At 31.8% G+C, this 26506-nt stretch overlaps 1 protein-coding gene across 1 annotated transcript; it reads right to left on the minus strand.

Annotated features, from left to right (window-relative positions):
- Positions 1-3574: 3574 nt before the first annotated feature.
- Positions 3575-23945, minus strand: LOC143057783 (uncharacterized). The gene is made up of 8 exons (XM_076231178.1): positions 23672-23945; positions 20192-20443; positions 14065-14508; positions 12013-12125; positions 9726-10943; positions 8464-8938; positions 5956-6022; positions 3575-4671 (listed from the first exon to the last, which is right to left on the minus strand). The coding sequence occupies exons 1-7, from the start codon at positions 23937-23939 to the stop codon at positions 5985-5987; spliced, it is 2808 nt and encodes a 935-aa protein (XP_076087293.1). The 5' UTR covers positions 23940-23945; the 3' UTR covers positions 3575-4671; positions 5956-5984.
- Positions 23946-26506: the final 2561 nt, after the last annotated feature.

Below are 26506 nucleotides of genomic sequence, written 5' to 3' on the forward strand. Positions count from 1 at the left end.
GTATTTGTTCTAATCATATTTGATTATTACTTATCATTATGTATGTTATCTTACATGTGTTTTTGTGTGGATATTGTATGAACTTTGTGATTAGTGTTAATGTATATGATTAGGAATAATAATATTTGATTTGATTTGATTTATAAAACATTGTGATCGTTGTACTGTCTGGTGGTAACGTTACCAGTACAACATTCACAATTATTAAAAGACGTACGAAACCATCTAAATAGTTAACTCACAAAACAAAGAACATATACATGCACAAGTGATCGTTTCATAATAGACACTGGCTACAGTTACATGGAAATGTAACAATTAAAACAATAGTATTGTTAAATTGGAGACTTATAGCCAGTAAAATAGTTGGGTTAGGAACCGATGCATAACAAATGTAACACTAATATTTGTGTCTACTGTTACATTGCGTTATTGTTACATTAAAGACTGCAATGAACGCTAGATTTATTAAATATAAACTATAAATATAATAGCCACATATATGGCTATTATATCTATGCTTAGACCTTCTGTTTTTAAAATAGTAGATAATATAAGTAATAGTGATAATAAAAATGATAATAATAATAATATTCAAAATGTCTTGCCGTTTCTCAAAAGACGACCAAATGAAAACTAGAAGAAGGCAAATAACTTTACAAAAAATTGGGACATTGTATATTGAGACAAGCTAATAAATGAATGAAACACAAGAATAAAATAATATCAATTTAATGGCACTATTCATTATACTTGATGAACTGTTCAATAGAGTATGTACTGTCTATACGAGACGAACGAAATTACGATCGGAAAATATATGGACCATGAAACACTGTTTCCACCAACTTAAACCTGTCAGCAAATGCAAATCAAGTGCTTTCACAATTGACTTGTATTTTTAATCTGTATTTTTCAGCTATGCTAAGTTGGATATTGAAATCAGAGGTGAACATAAAATCAGTTAACACCTCACATTCTTTCAACAAAAATATTGGACGAAAATATAAACATGGAGAACAAAAATATTTTTCACCTTTAGCATGGCAGACATTGAAAGTTTCTTTAACTTCAAAAAGGGATAATACAGTATGCAATTGTACAGTATACAATGTAGTCGTGCACATTGCCGCATCACTCGTTTGTGATGGTTGCTTATACGGTGGTTTCGTTTCAGTGCATTAATGTAACAATTTCGCAATGTAATACATGTAACGTAGACACAGATAGTATTGTTACATTCGTAATTAATCGGTTTTTTTTATCCAACCCTGTATTCCGGCAATTAGTCTCCAATGTAACAATGATATCTTTATTGTTACATTTTCATGTAACCGTAGCCAGTGCCTTCATAATATGAAGGTCTGTGGGACATTAGCATTGCTCCTATCCGAGAGTAAAAAGAATTTTACGTCATCACGTCATTAAATGAATTTCCATTGCTTAGGCATGAGCTGATTGGTCATTATGACAAAAGTGTGACAGAAATCATATATGATATTCTTCCTCAGTCATAATAACCTTCCATCAATACTGAACTGAACAAAGAAATAACACGACGGGTGCCTATACGGTGCAGTAAATGCTTACCCTTCCGGAGCCTCTGATTTCACTCCTTGATTTTAGTGGAGTTGTTTCCTATTTATTATTTGTAACTGTTGATGTAAATGTCTTTTGGTTTTATGAATCTTTGTGTACTCCTTGGTTTTGATTGTTATTGTCTTAAGACCATGTCAGCCAATCACACGTAGATTTGAAGTGATTGATCAGTACCAACTTCATGCATTCTGCAGAGATGTTTACTTATGTTAAAAAGCAACACATTATTTGAAGATAAATTATATTTAAAGACGAAAAAGAATTGAAAGAGTAGTACTTATTCAAGCGTTCTCTCGTGATGGGCCTTTTATATCTTACTCTACGGTATGAGTTTTGCTTATTGTTGGTGTCTATATGATGACCTCAAATTCTTTCCAACCACATCATTTAGACATATTGTTGCGTAGTTATCGCATTGTTTGTATGACTATCAAATAGTTGATGTCTACAGATTAAGCCTGATTTTAAAGAAATAATCGACATAAGATTTTAAAGGTTATTCATTATGAAGATCAATCTGTATTGAAATTTGTACTATTTTGAAGTATAACCTATTATGATTTTTCTCATCTGTGAACCTTAAAGAGTTCCTTGTTTTGGAGTTTTCATCTGATAGCAATGTTCTAAGAGTACTTGTGTATAGGTATTGATTTTCTATTTGTTTTTGTATCAGTTGAGAGAGAGACTGTTCTTTGATTTTAAAATTATAAACGACAATGTTCCAAAAGACGGGTTTTCGATAGGCGACCATACTGTTTCTATCAAAATCGAAAATGGGATGAAAAAGAAATAAGGACGTATTTGCAGTTAACGATGTACAACGTCTTATCAATGGCTATCCAGTTTATTTGTTGTTTGTTACAAATATGTTTCGTAAATTTGAAGAGGACTCATAAAACTATTTGATACTTTAATTTTGATATCATAAAATGGTGAAAATAAGAAATTATCGAAATCGTGAAGTTTTAGTCTAATAAAACATTCAACTACCATATTTGGTTTAAAAAGAGAATCAATGAAGTCAATTGCAAAAAATGGGAACTACTATGATAGAAAATTCAACACATTTTTTTCTTTTTTTTTTAGAATCTATTGTTGTTATTAACAATTTCAAAGATCTTCTCCTCTGAAACTGTTGATTAAAAACTAATACAATGCTTCCAAAACGTTTTTGAGAGGATAACCATTTTTAACATGGTGAGTTTTTAAATGGTCTAGAAAAAAAATAAGTGAACTTAATAATCAATCATCTCCCCATGACCGATGTGTTCTTTGTATTTTGCGCTATTTGGGCATTGTTTTTCATTTGTTATGACGTCACAATAGAAAATAAAGAGGAAAGCAAGAACAAATATGTCGTAATATTTGAATTTTGACGGTCGAAATTATAATTTTTAACAAATCGCGGGATTGGTGAAAATAGTAATCAATTAAAGGAGCGTTTACAAGGTTTTTATTTCAGTCTGATGTGATACCGTCACAAAAGTAAATCGTATGTGCAGTTTTTGTGTTTTGTTGATGGTGATGTGTTTGTAAATCTTACTTTACTAAACATTCTTGCTGCTTACAATTATCTCTATCTATAATGAACTTGGCCCAGTTGTTACAGGGATAATACTTTGTAAAAATTTACAAAAATGTACATAATTTATAAAAATTATAAAAAAAAATGACTATAAAGAACAATAACTACTTAAGGGGTCAATTGACCATTTTGGTCATGTTGACCTATTTGTAGGTCTTTCTTTGTTGTACATTATTGCTATTTACATTTATTTCTAACTATAATAATATCAAAGATTGTGGTTCGCAAAATCATATGTTGTCAATAATAAACATCTATTAGCTAGCTAAAAAGTATTGTACAAAGCTGATTTCAGGTGAAAACAGTGAGCATTAAATTATGCTTGCTTGCTGCTGCTACTTATGCAATGCTTGAAATAGCATGTTTTGATGATAACCGTTTGCACTCATGAAGTTATGTTTATGTTATACTGTGTAGATTAATTCCGCCATTTTTGGCTTGTAACAAAAATAAACTGTATTGAGTGAATGAATTCTTTATTTGCAAAGCAGTAGTTACATGCTATAGCAACACAAACATATTTACATTATGACACACAATAAACAACAGAGAACAAACTAATAAGATATTACAATAGACAAATGATCAACTTATTAGATGTGATCTAATCTGCTAGGCAGATTTCAAATAATTACATAATTTTCGAACTAAAGATCTAGATTTTGTTTGATACAAATACATAAGTTTTGTCACATTTGGCCACGAACAGTAATAGTTTGGTAAAAACTGTAGCCGTACATGTCTGTACACAGGACACACTAAAGAAAAATGATACTCATCTTCAACACTATTCATATTACAGCAAGTACATAATCTGTTTTCTCTTAGTATATTTGTATATCGCCCCACCTCAACATTTAACTTCATAGTACCACTACGTAGCTTTGTGAAAAAATGTGAATTATAATTATAATCTACGTAATCTTCAAAACAAAAATCTAATTTTAAAATTCTGTACATAGTAAATTTCTCACAATCCTGTATAGATGCAAACCAGCTTTGAATATATTGATCTCTTATCCTAGTTTTTATTACATCTAATGATATATTCATACCAGACTGCTGGTACCATACAAAGTTAAAACCAATACTAAACAATAGGTCACGAACATTAGAAACCCAATTAGTTTTACCAGTATTTGCATCTCTGAGTAACAATAAATAGAAATCATACACAATGGTGTATGAGTTACAATTTTTAACCAGTATTTTAAAAACAATTGTTTTCTAATTACATTTATTGGCAAACGCCCTAGTTCGCCATATAAAAATACATTTGGCGTACTTTTATCCAGTTTCAAAAAAGATCGACAAAAACGGTTACGGATAATTTCAACATCACTTCCACGATGGAAACCCCAAATTTCCGAAGCATAATGGATAAATTTTATATAAAAAAAGCCAATAAAAAAAGTAAGCCAATATGTCATATACAATAAACAATCAAGATCAAAACTGCAAGTTCGATAATCCAGATCCACTTCCGCCTGTAATTTACAAAAAATAGTTAATTAATAATTCATGAGGGCATGTACTTATATGATTTTACCACAAGTTTGCCTTTATTCTACATATTTTCTAAGAGCGATATAACAATCATTGTTTTCATTTGTATATATTTCAATATTTTTTTCTTTTATTTAAGAAAATATGCTCTCAACCAATTCGTGTAAATCAATTCAGAACTATAATAGCTGTAATACAGTTGGAAAGTGTAGCTAGGTATAAACCCAGCTTGTAAACACCATTTTCTCGGCAATGTCTTTACTAAATCAAGCGTATGACGTATAATACAAATGCTTCATTGCAACAAGTTTGTTACGATATTTCTCTACACGAGACATTTAAGTTTTATTATTTAAAAGCAATTTATAATTTAACCGTTGAGAGTGGAGAAATGTCGTAATACATGAGTTATGATGGGGGAATCTGTTTCTCTAAAGATTTGTATCCTTCCTATTCATTGAGTTTTAGAAAGTTTTTTTAACATGTGATGTCATCAGGCATGGTCGCATTTTTTAAGACGTCAGAATAAGAAATTCAAAAATCATGAAAATTAAGCTTAATAATTATATTTCGACCAATTCTTTGCTGAGAACATATATTTTTACTAGTGACGAGAAAAAAGCATACAAATTAGAGAAAGTTATTTTCAATTCGTTCCGTTGGTTGATATAGTCTATAGTTTGATTTTGTCATGTTTTATGAACACCCCCTGTTGAATTTACTTTTGAGATTGGTACTTTGAGATAATATTTTTTTCGCATCATAATATGCTTATGTTTCCATGTTATGACGGTTTTCGTATTCTTGCATTTTCTCGTTCAATGCTTATTTTCCCTCGTCAAAGTAAGAATTGATTATTCAATGACGGCATATGAAAAATAGGATACGAGGTACTCCATAATAAAAAGAATACGATTTGCGAATATGGTTTGAACATCCTTAACAAATATATATCCGTATTCTAACATGGAAGTGTACTCAAATCCTTTCATGATATTCATATTCGAATATGAAGTAGGCCTTTATCTTCTTTTCATCTAACAACTAAAATGTTGTGTTTTGCATACTGTTGATTATCTGTCGTTTTGTTTTGTTCATTTGCCTAGCCCTTGGTATTGTCTATTAGCTTTTCGACACATAAATTTGGATATATCTTTTAGATTTTCGCCTCTCCTTTTAAAAACTTCAGACTTCATACCACATGCTTTAAATACAAATCAATATAAGTATAAATTCTGTTCCGAATAATGTTATCATTCACATACCAGAAATTTATTTTCTTTGACATATCGGGTTATCGTCCAAATAGCAATGTAAAAAACCTTGTTATCTCTGAAAAAGAACATTAGAGATTTTAGAATTAGGTACACTATTAAAAAAGATACGTTACAACTTTTGATCCTTCTCACATTTAGACGGATGTATTTAAGAATTGAATGCTTTTTTCCATTGTTGTAAAAGAGTTTACCGAATTAATTTTGTATTATGCGCTTCATTTTAAAAATGTGCGAATGGTCAACGCTTTTACATCACTATGAAATTACAAAAAGAAGCATACTATACTTATAATTACTTTTTTTTGCTAGGATATTGAAAACACAAGATATATATCAAGTTTTTTCATTAATATCCCTGTGCACAATATTGTGGTATATAGTGTTATCATGAATATTACATTTTATTGTGCAATTAATGTTAATTTCAGAACTAGGCGATATTGCGGTTAGCCAATCAAAATAAGGTATAATAATGAAACATGCATGTAATGTAATTATAAGATAATAATATATAAGATTATATCTATAGAACGTTTTAATTAGTCAGCATTACAAAGTATAAAGTTTAACGTGGATTATGCTGCTGTCGATTTTGTAACAAATGAATCAGTGATCGAGATCTAGAGTCAAGAATAATTTTTCCAAATTTATATAAAGATATGGATACGGTGTTTATTTTATTTTTAATGATATAGATGCTATCAAGATAGTCGCCTCCCCTTAAATTGTTCATGGGATTGGCACCGCATGAAACTAAAGGTTTTCATGCTTATTATTCTTATCAAGTAGCCATATATGAAGTATGTCATTTACAAATAAATAAAACCCAGCCACGAAAGTAGCATAGTCTGTCTGTTTGGTAGTATATTTGTGAAACAAATATAAATCAATTATGTAATTGAAATGTTAAGTTTGAATGATAAATTATAACGGAAAAAACATATTAACATACGTTTGAATGATGTACGAGACAGCGATTATGTCCTTGTGTGATTTGTAAATATGTTATTGAAGATTTAAATAAAAGATAAATAAGTATAACCAAAAAAAAAAAAACCCAGATCTATTATTGTAAAACAATTTATCGAGACAGAGTCTTTTGAAATATTGACCGGTATATATTTATAAATTATTTACTTTTGACGAGATCAATACATTATATAGGCCTGTTGAGATTATTTTGACCGAGAACGAAGTCCGAGTGTCAATATAAAATAACATATCAATATATAACGTATTGACTGAATGAAACTCCTTAATTTTTATATAACGTGTGTAAATAATGCATTGAAAATAGCGCTTGATGTTCTGTCTGTGTATTCTTAAATTTTATTTTCCAAAACATTCAACATGTTATTGAAAATATCAATCATCTTTGAACAATTTTATAGGTTGTTGCGTTAGTTTGCTTGTATTTGCAGCGTCTGAATTTACAAAACTTTCAATTTATCGAAAAACTAAGGATCATTCTTATCCCAGGCATAAATTACCTTTGCCGTATATGGCAACATTTTTTGGAATTTTTGATCCTCAATGCTCTTCAACTATGTACTTGTTTGGCTTTATAAATTTTGGTTTGAGCATCACTGATGAGTCTTATGTAAACGAAACGCGCGTTTGGCGTTCTAAATTATTATCTTGGTACATTTGATAACTATTTAACATAAAATTCCTGATATCTCTTTTTGATAAACTTCAAATTTTTTAGTCTGCTGCAGAGCCGGCTTCCTCCATGGTTAACTTGTAATGTGTGACGTCATGACGTCATAAATCTAAATCTAGCATTTTTTTTATATTGACCACCAATATATAAATAAATAGAAACATAGCGTCAATATACGTAAAAATAGAAACAAGACTTCAGATACGTAAAAACAAGTGATCGTCATATCCAATGAAAACAGTAGAATTCTACACATATGTAATATCTTTGGATATAGCACGACAATTTTAAGTCTACTTAGCTATAAGTTAAGTCACATACGAGGAAAAGAAGACGAGAATATGGATACGAAAATCGTAATATTCCATAGCCATCAACCAACTCAGTATAGCGTCTGTAATCTTTTTGCAGGGATTTCAGACTTCAACATCTTGGAACGTACTTTGAACATCTGTCAGTAGCAACCCACCTTTAAGGAATAAAGATACCAATTATTCTGCACCAGATACGCATTTCGACAATCAATGTCTCTTTGTTGATGCTCGAGGCTAACGGTTTTGAAAATCTAAAGCTTGTTAAACGAATGAAGAGCTATTAACAAAATAGGACAAAAAAGTATAGCCAAAGCAGGGAAATGATGATAGGAAATCCAAGCTTTGGAATGTCGTATAATGGAATGTTTTCACTTAATACTCAGCGATGCGATATCATGCAGATGAACAGACTGCCTTCATTGAAATGATTATGTTTTACTTTTCTTCTCCGAAGTATTTAGAAGACATGCAACAATGAAGGGGTTATAGATGTAACATTATTCCTTACAAAAAACTTACTTTTCTTCAGGACCTTGATACCATTAGCTAAATTTGTCTCCCTCAATTCAATTGTTCGTACTTTGTTAAGCCTGGTAATGTAAGATTCCCTCGGTTTTAACAAAACTTCAAACCGTTCCGTCAGCCTAGTAAGTTGTTGTATCCTTTCGTTGTATTCACTGTCAGACATTTGAAACTGACTTGAATGCTGTAGCCTATTTCTAGTCAACCGTATCCTCTCGACATCATCTCCAGTGTTCGTTTGAATTGATTCGTTAGGCAATCGCTGACCTCCCCATCCATTAGATGGTACTCGCACATTTTGTCCCCTTATTTTGCTATATAAATCGGTAATATCACTTTTATTTCTTGGTTTTAGTCCTACATAGTTATCATGAAGTAGCAACTCATATAAAATATCACACATCAATTCTGTCGAAATTTTTTGAATACGTAAGAAGTTCATATTTTCGTCTGTTAACTTAGATATATTTTCCTAAAATATTAAAAAATTCGGCATTGCAAACTTGAATTTAATTGGCATTGTTATCCGCAATACTGTGAAATTCGTTTATTTTCGGGGTAACCATTTTTCGTGAAATGCTGAAAACTTGCATTTTAGTGGATATGTGATTCGTGATTTTGACATTTTCTGCCTACAAAGCCTAAAGAAAACTTGTCATTCGTTGAACATTTGAATTCGTGTTTCACTTGTAACCACGAAACAGTATTTGTGAGCCTTTCCAAAACCAAATATGAATTTGATATGCCTTAGCAAACTGCTTTTGTATAAATCGTAGATTTATATACTAAGACATTAATACGCTAAATTATGATCATTTAGTTCCAGTAATTAACTTAATTATAGAGTGCGATTCTGTTTTGTTTTTGTATCTTGATGAGTATCTTTATTACGGATTTATTAGTTGGAACATCGGTAATATGATTCTTATAGATCTAAATATAGATCTAGAAATTAAAGAGATGCATCTCCAACTTGTGGTTCAGCTACTCATGGCTTAGATTTTAAATGTTAACGATTTATAAAACAAACTATGACTACAGCAACAAATCAGCTGAAATTTGTAATACAGATCTTTGTTTTCAAATTTGTTTTTAAAAGTTACCTAATTGTATAAACCATTTGTTTAAACCTATGAATATTATTAGATGTAAAAATTTTAAATGTTTTTAAAATTTTCAATTGAATATATAAATAATAATTATGAACTACCTCAAAAGGGCAAAACGATTGGAATGTAAATTTGAATTAAAGACAATACCTCTTCTTGGTTAAAGGCCCATGTTCTTCTGATGTTTTCTGTGGAATGAGTGCATCCATGAACATTACAATAGAAATTTGTCTCGGTGTTGACTAAGGGACCTATATCAACCATCCCTTCCAGACCTGTACTTTCAGAAAATTGGCATTTCACTTTTAGTTTGTAGGTTTTCAAAGAGTCTAATTTGTATTTTCTTTGTATGCACGTTAAATCATCTTCAATATCAATGCGAGTTCGTTGTCCTGAACCGGTTAAAACTGCGGTCCATCTCCAGATTTGCACTTGGATAGTATTTTGGTATTTGCAAAGGAATATCTTTTCACATCCAGTGATATCGATGTCAAACACGCATGCGCCTCGGTATAACGCTTTTCCGAATGATGATGACGAACTTTCGTTACTTAAATTGTATCTTCGAAGTAAATTAACAACAAGGTGACAAAAAAACACAGGTGGTAAAAATTCGAATTCGAAACAAAGAATAGATGTTTTTTCTTGCCCAACAAAATTATTGATTATTCTTTCAATAGCAGATGATTTTACTATGCAAGGAACACAAAAGAGCTTCTCGTTTACTCTCTTACGAACTACATTTGGCATTTCCACGACAATATCGTATTTGTCTAATACGTGCATGATATGTTCTTGATTGTGTGCTAATTCTGGGTCCTTTTGTTGGAATATTGCATGAATCATTTCCATACCAATGTAGCCAGATTCTTCATATTCCTTCCAATTCAATTGTAAATTTTCTGAAATAAAGTCTCGTGCTGAAACAATACACCGGAGAGCTTTTACAAACCAGTTAGGATTGATGATTATAAAATCAGGTACATCGTCAAAATAAATTACTGTTCCAAGATCATGGTGAAATTTCAAGAACATTTTAAATTCATCTTCATCTACTATAAGACAATGGCTTCCGTCACTTATTTCCTTAATGGTTTGAAACGATAATATATTTTTACCCATTTCTCTATGCTTGATAATTTCATTTTCTAATGGAATCCATTTCAAAGGCACTTCTACTCCCCAGTTGTCTACTTGTGTTGAAATGTCGTATATATACTTTCTGATGCTTTGAATTTCTTTACTGTAATTCCGCTCATCAGTATTAGATAGAAAGAAATGTTTCCGAAAATGTCCCCTTTTTTCATCCCTCTGTACCACGTTGGTTAGATCATCCTGGTATTTTGATTTTACATCATCTAAGTTATCCTTAAAATAGACAATATGGCATTATCAAGTTTTTTTTCAAGATTTGAGGATTTTATCATAAAGCAACGCATAGACGACACAGAACGGTATAATATGGGGTAATTATTAAAAAAAATTTCATCACAAACTTATACAAAAAAACAATGTATATAGCATAATAAGTTGTTTAGGTTTCTGATAAAAGATGACAACTATATATATAAATAAATCAATTACTTGTATTCAATATTTATCTTTAACTTGTCAGAAATCTTAAATTGTAACTTACTGAAACTAGAGATGTTGCAAATGTTTGCCATATATAAATTCTAATTTATTTCAATTGGTGGTTTATTTAATCAACGGATGATAAAAAAAAAACAATATGGAAGTTGTATTTTTATCTGAAAAGGATGTTTGTGGGAAATGTTAATAAAAAAAAGATATGAAAGAGTCAACTTATTAAACGATAAACTTTTGTTTGGATCTTGGATAAGACAGGTTGATAGTAGACCTATAAGCACTATTAAAAATCTGTATCACATCCCAATTCATTGATGAACAACAATTTTGAATATCAGTACAAACGTAAACGGCTCAAGAAAAACCGATTAATGTTTCATTATATTTATTTTTTTCTTCTTAAATTGATCGGATAAAAAAGAGTAAAATATGGAGTACAAATACAGCTTATTTGGCATTGTGAACTTGTGCGCTTAGTTTCGGTTTTTACATCTGTGCATCCATGTTTTCTAGTATTCAATTTGACGAATGTAAATAACATGGTAAAGAACAAAATAGTCCATTTTTTGTATATTTAAGTCATCGGTTGTAACCTCGCAAAGACAATATGTGCAATAGTGTTTTTGCATGAATTCGTATATTTCTTTTATCTACAAAACTGCTATTTAAAGATATTAAAAAAGAAATAAGACCGTACGGTGACCTGTAATTCCTTAGTTTGCGTCATTTTGTCTCTAGTAAAGTTGTCTCATTGACAAGTATGCAAAATATTTTTATTATCATATATGGCATTGCATATAGTTTAATAAAATTTAGTTTCTGTTTCCTTTGGACTAAATATACGAACTTGTATTTCATCGGTGTGTGTAGTAACAACTATAATCGGAGGGTTAAGCTCGCTGCCAGAGGGACATGTATAGCCAAATGTATGAATGCAACTGCTCCAGTAGTCGATATATCCTGTAAAAGATAGGCGAAATATACCTTATAGGGACATTCAAATACATGTTATGAAATAATGAATATTTCGCTGCAATGATTATCAAATAATAATATCTCTAGTTTATGTTATCATTTTCTAAATGTTTATTCTCTCTGCGTCTTATTCCTAAACAGTCTGAACTGGCATGCACTCTCTTTCAAATGTATATGCAGTGATCCCAAAGAAGAAGACAAATGCGGTCTCAGTTTATTTTCAACTATAGGCTCACTACGAAAGCATACCATACAAAGATTGGAGGGAATCTGCATGACAAAATATAAAAAAGGCAGAGATTTAGGAACAACAAAAGAAAAAAATCCATGGTCATCAGAATATTTTTGTCATGAAGATCAACAAAACCATGAGTACGACAGTAAAGCTTTCGATATTTGATGATTTCAATTTGACAAATTGTTAATCATTATTTCAACATTTTTTCGTGGGCAGCAACAAACCTTTTATCTATAAAACCACTATTGTTACAAGCAATACTAGCCTGGAAAAACTACATCAACTAGAGTATAGTTATTGCAGCTGTACATGGGTATAACAGGGGGTCCATGAACGATTGCACAACTTACCAAAAATCATTTTCAATTACAAATATTTTAGATCATCTCTAAAAATGAAAATTGAAATATATAGGAAAATAAATTTCACCGAACATTAATTATAACTATTCAACGTTTTTTTTTTATGGCGGTAGATTTTTGTCACTAATTATCTTATTGCTTTTCTACTTCGATAATAGTGTGCCAATTTGAGGAAGCATGTGTGAAAATGTCTAAGTGTTACTGTTACTGTTAAAAAAACAAAAATCACCGAATGTGTCACTATTGATTGATTTGTTAAGTCGCAAATGAAGGTGAATATTCTTATCACTGTTTTTTGCATAATTTAAAAAGAAATTGACAGTTTTCTTAAAATTTAACAGTGGAACCACTCCTCGTCACACATTTTTTGCTGAACTATTCTTTTTTCTCAGAAAGATGGATGAAAATTAAATGTATCCATATTTTTGGCTTATATAAGTGTAGATATTAAGCAACTGTACAACTTTTTTAACTGTAATTTAACAAAACCAATACATGTAGCAACCTAATAAACCAAACAGTTGAAGTTAAAACAATACACATGTACAGGACCGCTATTACTGGTTCTATTGCATTTTAAAGGAAAATTATCTAATCAAATGGCAAATATGGTTTATGCTTGTAAGTTTTTATTATGACCATTCGCAAGAAATTGCTATTGAGTTATAACAATCAAATTCGTCTTTTTGCATTAACTATTCCTATCAAAATCTATATAAGCCTTTACAATTCCTAACAAGATAAATTGTCAGTAATCAAAAAATGAAATTCTTAGAACATTTTTGTTTTACCTATTATGTTTGGTTATTTATTCACACATTATTGTCAATATAATATGAGTGAGAGGTTTTGCTAGCTATCCAACCAGGTTTAATCTACATAAGAAAATGTGTGTACCTAGATAGGTATAAGCCAGTTGTTTTCAATTCGTGAGATATGTTTGAGTGTTTGATTTTGCCATTTTATAAAGGAATTTTCATTTTGAGTTTCCCTTGGAGTTCGGTATTTTTGTTATTTTACTTTTCTTTACATAATTATTGACTATAGCTTGCCTAAACTATACATAAACTATTCACTATGTCATTTAGTCTCTTGTGAAGAGTTTTTTCATTGACAACCAAACCACATCTTCTTTTGTATACTAACAATATATTCAACTTATCAAATTCAACTTCTGATCTCGGAAATTACATCTCACTTTGTGGTGTTCACGTCCCAGCGGATCTGAATTTGTTCATTGTTTGTTGTTGAATTTATCAATGAATTTTAAAATATCAATAAACCTGTACAACAGACTGATTTCATATATAACTTAATTGCATACCTGCAACATTTTCCATTGGCTGTTCCGATACATCCATAAAGTGCCCACTCAAACTCTTTCTTGATAAGTCACCTATTTTCTTTGTAATATCTGTTACAAGCAAAACAATGCATGTACGTGACAGAAAAAGTTGATGTGTTGGATAATACTCAGTATGTCCTGCGAAATCCCAAAAGGAAACGCAAGCTAGACGTCTGTTGAAAGGCTTGACAGCATTAACCTGAGAAAGACTCTCTTTCCAATAAAAATCATTTCCAGTTTTTGATATCGCTTCTACAGAAGATTTCTCGTTGGCTGATGTATCTGCCCTTGTTTGTTTGCAGAAAGGTTGAGTATCTGTATTTGATGCTTCTTTTCTATTGTAAAATACTTCCGTAGAATCAGTGTTATGCTTAACATTCTTAAGCTTTTGTCCAAGGCGTGTTGTTCCACTGAAATGATCTTCTGAAAAATAGTAGAACAAATTTCTTGATAAATAGACTGATCAGAGATACTATATTTGAAATTGTGTCCATCAGACGCGTGTTTCCTCTAATAAGATTCGTGAATGATGCTTAAATAAACAAAAATGACAAATGCAATTGAAAAAAGTTGGGCATATTAAATTCCAAAAGGTATAACTAAAGGTAATATTTCGAAAAGTTTGTTAACAGTTAATTCATAATTATCACCATATCAATTATTATTAATGTCAATTCAGATGTGCTATACTTTGTATACTACATGTAACTTTGTACTGAAAAGGTTACCCATAGAAACATAATTTCTACGGTAAACAAGTGTGAAATTTACTTAATCCTTGAAAAAACTATGGAACGTTACACTTTGCAAAGCGTTTATCTATAATGCCCATTTGGAAATTTAAAACAAAATAGGACAAGGAAACATATTTTAGACCTTATAACTGGGTGGTGCGCTAATAGTCCCTGAGGGTATCATCAACTCAGTTGTCAGTATTCGGTATTTACATGATTTAAAACTATCATTTCTAAAATTGTTCGTTGATAAATTTTGCAATCATAAAAAAACTGAGGTTTTTACTTCTGCAGCAAAGTTGATTTTAGATGGAACTGGATATTTTTAGGTACTTTTTGTTATATAGCTCTTTGATTGTTTCGATAAATTTACATCGTTGGCTTCCAAATATTTGGTTTAAGCGTCTCCGTTAAAAGTATATTCAGAAAAGCTCTTAGGAACAGTTGTTTGCATGATGAGGGATATTTATGTTCTCCTCGTAAAATTTATGACACTAAAGCATAATGAGAGGGATTGTGGTTATATTTGTTTGATGAAGAAATATTCTCTGGATCAGTTTAATTGAGGCTTGGAGCTGGCATTTCAGTAATTGTCCGCAGTCTTTGGTGAAATTTAGTCGGTCATTGTCACTTTGTTTTTTTCTTGAGATATCTATTCTCACTTTGGACTCAACTTCCTTTAATCTGATTTAAATTGTGCGTATTACTGTGTTAGCGTTTGTAGTCTATGTATGTTTATTGAGGTGTCCATTTCACGTAGTTATTATACATTATTGTTTAGGGGCCAGTTGCAGTATTAGTCCAGTCGATTTGTGCAGATTTTTGACAAAATTGCTCAGATTGTGGTAAAAGCATGAAATTTGGCATAGTAGGAGTATATGTCATGGACAACATTTTAAGCTATGGACGCAATCTGAAAATCGAAATGGGCGGAAGAGGCGGCTATTTTAAAATGGCGGCTGTTTGATCTCAATAGATTAATAATAGAAAATAATGAAAATGATATTAGAGAAGATAATGACATGAAATCTGGTTGATAGAATAACAGTGCTGAATCCAATTGTCTTGTAGAACAAATGTTTTGGAAATATTACCCATATTGAATGGCGGCCGTCTTGATTTTTTTTAAAGCCAAAATATGAAGTCATTATTCGATATAATAAAAAAAAATGCATTGTGAAAGATATAAACAAATGCATTTGTTTGAGCTATATAAACAGGACAAAAAGATGGCCTTTTCCCCTCCCCCGAGTTATTCTTCTGTTTTGTGTACAAAAGTATTAAAACGCGGACACGAAGAGGATCATAAAATGAACTATTCCTCTGAAAGCAATATTCGTGCAACCGCTTCTTCGACATAGAATAACAGGAGAATTTTATTTTATACGTAGAAATAAAGCAAGAAAATATTTGTATACCTGTCGTTTATAATAGTTGGCTGATTACTGGATAATTTTTTTTGTTGATATTGTTTATTTGAAACACTTTTCAAAAACCTTGATTGCAAACATAATGAATTTTATATCATACAAGTAATGTTATAAGAACATCAACTGCTCAAATGTTCTCAATTGACGTTAAAAATATCTAACAATAAATGAAATGTACATGTACATGTTTTGTCAAAACCACTCTGTTAATCATATTCTATCACATTGTCCTCCACATCAACATAGAGTAGAACAACTTAATACTGCCTTTACACATTTGCATTTCCTTAGTAAGTTCACTTTGACTTATAAGTTAAATGCTTGCTGCAGGAAATTATTATATAGACATATGGTATATTCATCACAATTGACAAGGACTGTCATCTGAGGACATGCACATGTTTACAAAATTAAGATATCAGTATCAAAATTTCTGTTACTTACACGTTTGCCTAAGTAACTTTTTAAAACAGAAATTACGTATATATTATATAATTTATGACCGAAAGTGTATTCTTTGGAAAAGATCAAAATTGTAGATTTGGAAAACACTGGAACTAGATATAAGAAAAACATAATGGGCAATTAGACTGGAAGGAATGTGTGAAACGGCAAGAGAGGACATGTAAGGGTTTGCAATGCCAAGCAGATACAAACAGAACAGTCATAGATATTTGAGCTGGCAATCACTCTTTTGATGCAAGCATACGAAGATATTGGGTCTTGAATTGGTTTTCCTTTCGCTAAATTCGAAACAGTTGAATGAGGGCTATGGAACTGCAGAAGCGCTCCAAAATCACAAGGCAAAATGGCACAAATCATGTCAAAAAAATTTCAGACCTCAAAATATTTCATCAGCAAAAGGGAAAACATACTTCTGATGTTGAAGATAAGTTGCCAATTGAAAGGAAACAATAAGTAACCAGACACTGTAAAGTTGAACTGGATCAAAAAGAACAATGACAGCAATGTATTTTTTCTGTGGTGATGTATCTGAAGATCTCCATGATACATCGACATTTTCAAATCGACAAAAATAGGATATGACTGTGCACTTGTACTACAAGACATATTCCCTTAGACATAGTAAGAGCTGGAGATGTCAAATCACTAGTATCATGCTTGATGATTGATGAAACTTGACAACATAGCAAATAGGCAGAATAAAAGACACAGAAAGAAAGCCATGAATTTTGTGCTTTCCTAAATAATGAAGTACATTGATGGCACACGGTCTGGAAGAAGTATTGTACCAATCTCTAAGCTTGCAGATCACGCCTGGAAGATCTTGGAGTTATCATGGAAACTGATACAACGCAGTTAACAAAATTGGAATGTAGCTGCCATAGGATATCTATAAGCATACAAGCAAGATAAATTAGTGCTCTTGATTTTTAACAAATGTAATTGTGAAGCTCTGAAACAGACCTAATAATAAAAGGGTAAAAATGAAGGCATCACCATAGACTTAGCGGGCAAAATATATATGCTTGTTACTAAGAATAACTTTACAGGGACACTCAATAACAGCTGTTGACACGAATCAGTTTAACAGACATACGTTTCCTTAGAAAGAATGGCCTAACATCAAGACACAGTACAGAAATATCGTTGAGTGGCAGACAAGACTTACCATTTCTCAGCTATATAAGTTCAATTGCGGAACTCGTTGTTGAAAGGATACAACTGCAACTTATCAGTCCTCAGATAGAGAGTAAGATGTCTTAAAGATTGTGGAACTGATTCATTTGGAAAGCCTACATTGAATGTCCCTTAAACCTTTTTATAGTAACAAGCTTAACTCATAAAACTATTCTAGTTACTTTGACTATGAAGAGGCCTTCATCATCACGACTAAAAGACATGGCCTGTTTCAGAACTTCCCCAACATATTCGTTGAGAATCCGGAAAAAGACGCAACCTTTCATGTGTGCTTACATATCATATATGGCAGCTAGTATTCAATTTTTCAGAAGTGTTGTATAAATCATTACTTCCATGACAACTTATATTTACTAAGAACGTTTACTGTACAATTTACCAATATCATCAATTTCAAATATTAAAACAATATATGTTCCAGAGTGTGAGCCGTCACTGTTTACAATCAATTGGCAGTCCCATTCCATGGATAACAAATTCTTGACTTTTTTTTCTGTGTCTCGAATTCTGTCTAATTGCGCTGTCGTAAAGTTTTGACAAACATTTAGCATGATGTCTGCTCCTGAAATATTAATCTTCAGCACTGAGTCTTGCTAAAAGAACATTGGTTAGTAGATCAAGTGACAGTCACATACTCTATTGTCGATCATAATTGTTGAGGCGTAATGGTGATAGTCAGATACCTCATCACAATAAAAGAAAAAAAAATCCTGCAATCATATTGTTCTTGTTAATTCATCACAACCGTTGCTGGTTATTTTACTGGTATTTTCAATCCGTGACTCATCGTAGACTTTTTTCCTGACAAAATCTGTTTTGATCTTAAGATTTCAATTGCTTTGACATGATAAGTACATTTTGCCTTGTGATTCTGGAGTGTTTCTCCCATTACATGGTGAGGTTCGTGTGGTTTATTCTATAGTTTTCTATGTTGTGTCATGTGTACTATTGTTTTTCTGTTTGTCTTTTTCATTTTTAGCCATGGCGTTGTCAGTTTGTTTTAGATTTATGAGTTTGACTGTCCCTTTGGTATCTCTTTTACATGGCCTTCATCAACTTGGAACAGTTGTATGCTTACAAAAATGACTGATTACCAGCTCAAATGTCTATGTCTGCTCTTTTTGTATTTGATTGACATTGTAAATCCTCATGTGTCCTTTCTTGGCGTTACGGAATTCTTTCCAGTCTATTTTTTTTCAGCTCCATTGAATTAATAAATACGAAGTATTCCTTTTCAACATACAGTGGTCATAACTTATATTGTATCTACGCATTTTTTGGTGGTAAAAAAGTAACTAAGCCCTACATGCTAAACTGCAATTAAAAGAATTTACGCGTAGTTTTTAAATACATTTATTTGTTAACATGCCTTATGCATGCCTTAATTTTTTGGACATGATTTCAAAATGGCCACCCAGAGCCGCCATTTTGATTTTCTGAATTGGGTTCATAGCTATAAATGTTAGTTAAACCCTCAACTAACACTCTGCAAAATGTTATGCTTTTACCACAATCTGAGCAATTGTTTCACAAATCGACTTGACTATATACCTCCGCTGTGTTTATAAAGACCCATTGGTGAGTTCTGATAATTGTAAATATATGCTGAAATGTTCAAATGTATTTCCTATTTAACTCAAATTGGATAAGTTGTTGCATATAAAACACACGATTACTTATGTAAATTATCTGATATCTTATTTACTTTCTAAGATAACTTGAAATTGAATAAATATGAAAACGGCTTTTCTAGCTATGAAGACAATATAAACTCTTTTTAATATCAATGTAACAAGCTTCAAAAGCAATTTATCCTGATAAATGTTGAAAACAAAACAATATGCATTTACATGCGTATTTAAAAAAAAACTTTAACATGTCTTTGTTAAAGATATACATTCGTAGTTTTTAAATAGATTTTAATCCTTGGATTACCTACTTGAACATGTTGAGCTAATTGATTCTGGTATCTGTATCATAAAAAAGGTTATTTTCTATTATTCTAACTGCACCTCTTACATACTGGACATGTTTTATGCCTGATGGAACATAAGTAATATCTAACGATTTAAAGTATCCATGTCTTCTACCCTCTGTCATAAGAAGCTTACTGCAAGAGGCAACGACGCCGCCATATTAGTATTAGCATCCCCACGTCTCTCATTTTGTAACATTTTCATAGGCGAAATAACAAATTCGAGATACATATAAGATACACGATTTCACTTATTAAAACATGAATGTGGGTAGTCTCGTCATGATATAAAAAGGAGTAATTACCATTGATGAAACACCATTCTGCTGTATCCAAATCAATTCCACAAACATTTATCTGTATATTCAAGCAATCCGTTGATACAACATCTTTTATGTCTTTATCTATCAGCCTATGGACCAAACAACTTTTACCAGCCCCCTGTTCTCCAACAACAACAATTCGTACATAATGTCTTTGCTCACTTCCTTTTTCAACTAATTGTTTGAAGCGTTCGATCTCGTGTAAATTAAAATCAAGGCTGTAGTTGTGTAAGTCTGAAATGTTTGAATAAGTTATCCAATTTGACAAATGTCTTTATTATTTTGCATCCAAATATGATATACAAAAATGAAATTGTTCAAAACAAAACCCAGTACATGAGACACGTGCACACACACACACACACACACACACACACACACACACCAACACCAACACCAACACACACACACACACACACATTTATTTCCCCATATAACTTTTTATTTAATATCATATTGACAAATGTGTCTGGTTGTTTTGTTTGCCCCCCGCCAGTCAAATTCCAAGACTGTATTACTTCTTTATAAAACGCAGGAGTATCTTTAAAATGTTTTAAAGATTTTATATCTCTAAAATTTATATTAAATATTGACAGAATATTGTTTGAAAAATTCAAGTATTTTTAAAAATGGTATAAGCTAACAAGTCACAAGTTTACCATTTGCCAATCTATTTACACATGGTGCTTTTAAAGCCACAAATAACTTTTAAAGTCATTACCATTTGTAAACCCCCCTTCTCATCTGGACCAATCATCATATTTCTTTTAAATCTATCAGGTTTCCCATCCCAAATATATTTAAAGCTATTGTTTTCTATTTCTTTAAGATAATTTTCTGAGTTTAGACAGACACTTCCCAAGAATGTAAACAAAGGCAATATTAAAGTCTTTATAATTAGGAATTTTACTAAAATTGAAAGATTTCGTTTTTTCCGTATCACAAATAATTTATTCATCTTTTTTATTTTACCATTCCAGTTTAAATTTTGGCATTCTTCTTTGTCATGTCCGAAAAAAAAAATATAAAAGCCGATAAAGGACGGCCTTGTCTTATTTCAAATGAAGTTTTGAAAGTTTCTGATACCCACCCATTATTCATAACACATGTTTGTATATCTGTGGACAATGTTTTAATCTAGTTGATAAATGAATCGTTAAAACCAAAATGTTTCAATGTCCCAAACATAAAATCATATTCCAATGAATCGAATGCTTTTGCAAAATCTACAAAAACTATTGCCCCCTTAATATTGTATGTGTCTGTGTAGTATATTACATCTTGAATTTATCAAATTAGACCCAATAAATTTATTTTTAACATAACCGATTTGATCTTCATTATTAGTTGTTGGAAGTACCTTTTTTACTCTTTGTGCTAGAACATATGAAAAAAGTTTAAAATCTGTTTTAAGTAATGAAATTGGACGGTAGTTTTCCCAAAGTAAAGGATTAATTGTAGTTTCTTGTGTATAGTTCGGATAGTTCGTAGTATGACGTCCATCATTACTGAACAAGTTTAAAATTGAGAATGGAAATGGGGAATGTGCAAAAGAGACAACAACCCGACCATAGAAAAAACAACAACAGAAGGTCACCAACAGGTCATCAATGTAGCGGGAAATTCCCGCACCAGGAGGCGTCCTTCAACTGGCCCCTAAACAAATATATACTAGTTCAGTGATAATGAACGCCTTACTAATTTCCAAATTGTACACAAGAAACTAAAATTAAAATAATACAAGACTAACAAAGGCCAGAGGCTCCTGACTTGGGACAGGCGCAAAAATGCGGCGGGGTTAAACATGTTTGTGAGATCTCAACCCTCCCCCTATACCTCTAGCCAATGTAGAAAAGTAAACGCATAACAATACGCACATTAAAATTCAGTCCAAGAGAAGTCCGAGTCTGATGTCAGAAGATGTAACCAAAGAAAATAAACAAAATGACAACAATACATAAATAACAACAGACTACTAGCAGTTAACTGACATGCCATCTCCAGACTTCAATTATTTTTGATTAGGGTTCAGCTGAAGCATGCTATCAGGTACGGGAGTTTCTCACTGCATTGAAGACCCATTGGTTGCCTTCGGCTGTTGTCTACTCTTTGTTCGGGTTGATGTCTTTTTGACACATTCCCCTTTTCCATTCTAAATTATACCAAGATAAGCGTGTTAAATGGTCTTCCTCCTACAATAGACAGACAGAACGGGCACTACTTCCTCGATATGAGATCGTCCCCGGTTTCTGTTAGGGTTTGTGTTTCTAAGACTTTAGTTTTTCATCCTGTTTTTTCTTACAATGCCGTTGTAATTTATTTTTTCGACTTTTGTGTATGAAAATCGCTTTGGTAGCTCCAGCCTCTATTTTTCAAATACACGTGTCAATATTTTGGGAATTAGCAAAATCTATAAAGGGAGATACCCGTATATTTGAAAGGTTAAACAAAGAAATGTATTAATTTCTTAAATGATCATAGAAATGCCATGGTTTAGGGACAAATAAATATGTTGCATTGACATGAAAACTAATAACTTAGGAGAATCTACGTTCTACATTTTGTCGCTAGGAATGCAACCCTGTAGATGAGTAATTTTTTATAATCGAGGAATTAGTTCCAGGCCCGTGTCTTTGTTTGGAGAAAGTGACATTTTATTCTGCGAATAAAATATGGCGGTAAAGCACCCAACTTTGTGATTTACTTTTAATCATTGTAAAACTATTACATCAAAGAAAAACAAAATGGCATACAGACACTCTATTGACAAATAATATAGAAATGAACGAAAGACTAGAATACAAAATTGACCACGATAGCACAATAACACAGAGTGGGGTTGTATAAGCACCGAGTCATGTTAAAAGTATATTACCAATATTTGTAAACTGATGTTTGTCTTTTGGTCTTTTTCATTTTTTTTGCCATGCCGATGTAAATTTTGGGTTCACATGAGTTTGAGGTATTTTTCGCCTGTATTTTTTCTTTTAGTTTGTATCAAAGATCTAACAGCCTCAACTCATTCGGGGAAAGTATCTATGTCTCCTTTTATTGCGTTAAGTCGACTGCCAGACAGAAAATAATTAGCAATTAACAATTGTAGACACAATTAGTGCGTTATAATTATAAAAAAAATTGATAGAAACAGGAGCCTGTAATTCAATGGTTGTCGTTTGTTGCTGTGTTACATATTTGATTGCCGTTCATTGTTTTGTACATTTTTTAGGCCGTTATAATCTCGTTTGAATTGTTCTTATATTTGTGATTTCAGGGCCTTTTATAATGGACTATGCGGTGTGGGCCTTACTCATTGTTGAAGGCGACCTTTAGCGGTTGATTTCTGTATCATTTGATCGGGCTCATGTGGAGAGTTGTTTCATTGATAATCATTCAACATCTTTTTTTTTATAATCATTAAAGAAAGAACACATTTACGATTGTTACCTGTAACAGCAAATTTACCTGTTTGGTCATTAAGTGCTTCCAATAGTATTCCAATCCATGTCTCGAGAGGACCATCTGCTTGTAGGATCGTAGACATTTTCATATGATTCGGGGTATCACACTTATCTATCTTTAAAATGATCGGCTTATTTCCGTTTCGTTCGAAGAATAATTCTAGTACAACAAAAAACTCTAATTGCAAGTAATAACTAGTGATGTAATTTTTGGATAACAAAACCACGACTTGAACCGATTGTTTCATACAATCTCGAATAGCTTCTGTCATGAGTTTACCAGGAGTGAAATCTCTGTCGCACATACAACATTTAAAACCTTTTTCCAGTAGCAGGTTTTCTAGCTGCCGTGCAAAATCAGAATCAGATGAGGCATAAGACATATAGATATGGTATTGTTTTCCTTTAGGTAAATACATTGGTTCTATGAAGTGGATAGCATTCACTGCTTCTAGCATTGTAGTATGAAAATTTCCTTCTAAATCAGTCATTCTAAAAATCAACTGAAAAAAAACAAGGCAGATTACGCATCTGGTGCAACAAAATTGGTACCGTTAATTTTATTACGTTTTTTCAGCGAATCATCGCTCTTGTCTACGTTATCTCTAAGGTTAATGCTATGTTTGATAAATATAACACTCTTTATTACGCCATCTGCAATATTTAGAACATATAATATGCGCTATCTGTAATATTTACAACACATAACATTGATTCTAAACAGGGTATACTTTTAATGTTTCTTTTCTCTACTGGATGCAATCAACAGTATTGTACAAAATACTATAACTATTTACACCACTGGGTCGATGCCACTTCTGGTGGACGTTTCGTCCCTGAGGGTATCACCAGCCCAGGAGTCAGCACTCCGGTGTTGACATGCATATCAATTATATGGTCATTTTTATAAATTTCCTGTTTACAAAACTATAAATATTTCGACAAACTAAGGGTTACTTTTCTTATCCAAGGCATAGATTACCTTAGCCGTATTTGACATAACTTTTTAGTATTTTGGGTCCTCAATGCTCTTCAACTTTGTACTCCTTTGGCATTATACCTGTTTTGATCTGAGCGTCACTGATGAGTCTTATGTAGACGAAACGCGCGACTGGCGTATTAAATTATAAGCCTGGTAGCTTTGATAAATATTTACACCACTTGGTCGGTGCCACTGCTGGTTGAGTTTCGTCCCCGAGGGTATCACCAGCCCAGTATTCAGCACTTCGGTGTTGACATGAATATCAATTATATGGTCATTTTTATAAATTTCCTGTTTACAAAACTATAAATATTTCGAAAAACTAAGGATTTTCTTATCCCAGGCATAGATTACCTTAGCCGTATTTGGCATAAAGTTTGAATTTGGGTCCTCAATGCTCTTCAACTTCGTAATTCTTTGGCTTTATAACTTTTTTGATCTGAGCGTCACTGATGAGTCTTATGTAGACGAAACGCGTAATGAATTATAAGCCTGGTAATTTTGATAACTATTATTGCAAGAATGAGAATACAAATAGGAATGAAACAATTCCCTATCAATCCATATTTGGTGAAAAAACATCCTGTCTTAGTTGGTAGGAAAGTTTCAACCATGTTTTATGATCAAAGTTATTTTTAAAATTAAAACAATATAACGTTTAGTGTAAGGGAAGACAACTCTCGAAAGGTTTTATTGTTAATGTATTGGAAATTGAAAATAGTTACTTTGTTGTGGTGCAGACGAATTTTCCCAGGGATGAAACTTTTCATCCACACAGTTTATCTCTGATATGTGTATGAACAATTTCTAGATAGATATAGAAATAACCAGGTTTCACGTTTTTTTTTGTACAAATGTATGTACAGCAATTTTTTCATCGCTTTTATTTGATTTGATTTCAATCTAATATGGGCTTGCAATTCTCTTTTTTGTTGTCAATCTAAAAAAAATAAAGGCAACAGTAGCATATAAACCAGTTCGAGAGCAAAACAAGTTAAACATCTTTTATAGACTTGTCTTTCCTGTTAGTGACAAATAACTCGACTTACAGCAGTATCCCTGTGAATTAGTTATTGAATAATCAGAAAAGTTACCACTTAAATTCATATTTTTAAGTAGTTGGTATTATAAGTCATAGTTATACAAATGTTTCTTTTAAAATATGCAAAGGTAACAAGATTACGGTAAATTTACAGTTTTATCCGATTTTGTATCTCAGTACCAGAGCTAGAGCTTGAGAATTCAAATCCATTAAAAAACAAAACAACCATTGAGTGAATACATGGTCCCTGAAAATACAAGATCATATTGACAACCTGTTGATTGCAGTGACATATAAGTTAAATTTATAGCACGTCATATACGGAATAATGCAATTAAAGTTGCGCTTTTAGTATAATTAATATGTTTATGAGATAGACATAACTGTATATGATTTGTTTCATTAAAGGCGATACCCCTTTCCAAATGTTAATAAACACCAACCATTGAAAAGTAACTACTGTTCTTTTAATTGAATTAATTCATTCAAAATAGACGTTCTGATTTGCTATTCCGGTAATGTATGTTTTGTTTTAATTTTAAGTCATTTCATTTATTTTTCATTCCACTGTTGTGTTCAGTCCAACAAATGGAAGTTTTTAACTACCTTGACTGGCTATACAGCCCTTGCACGGTTGGTTCAGCTCTACTAGATGCTTATAACAACTAGCAATAAAATTTATCCAAGGATATAGTAAAGACGAAAAAAGATGACCATGTAAAAGGTAAAAAAAAAGATGACCACATAAAAGGTAAAAAAAAATAAGATCAACAGGATAAAGATTCGTTAGTGTTGATACCTGTGGAGCAATACAA

The sequence above is a fragment of the Mytilus galloprovincialis genome, chromosome 13 (assembly GCF_965363235.1).
Source record: "Mytilus galloprovincialis chromosome 13, xbMytGall1.hap1.1, whole genome shotgun sequence".
NCBI lineage: Eukaryota > Metazoa > Mollusca > Bivalvia > Mytilida > Mytilidae > Mytilus > Mytilus galloprovincialis.

What these genes read in the sequence shown, in the direction of transcription:
- LOC143057783 (XM_076231178.1), bottom strand. Translation starts at nt 23,939, where the DNA reads ATGACAGAAGCTATTCGAGATTGTATGAAACAATCGGTTCAAGTCGTG. An exon ending in GCCAATGGAAAATGTTGCAG is followed by an intron (nt 12,126 to 14,064) that starts GTATGCAATTAA and finishes TATCTTTTACAG; the next exon opens with GATATATCGACTACTGGAGC. An exon ending in GGGCCTTTAACCAAGAAGAG is followed by an intron (nt 8,939 to 9,725) that starts GTATTGTCTTTA and finishes TTAATATTTTAG; the next exon opens with GAAAATATATCTAAGTTAAC.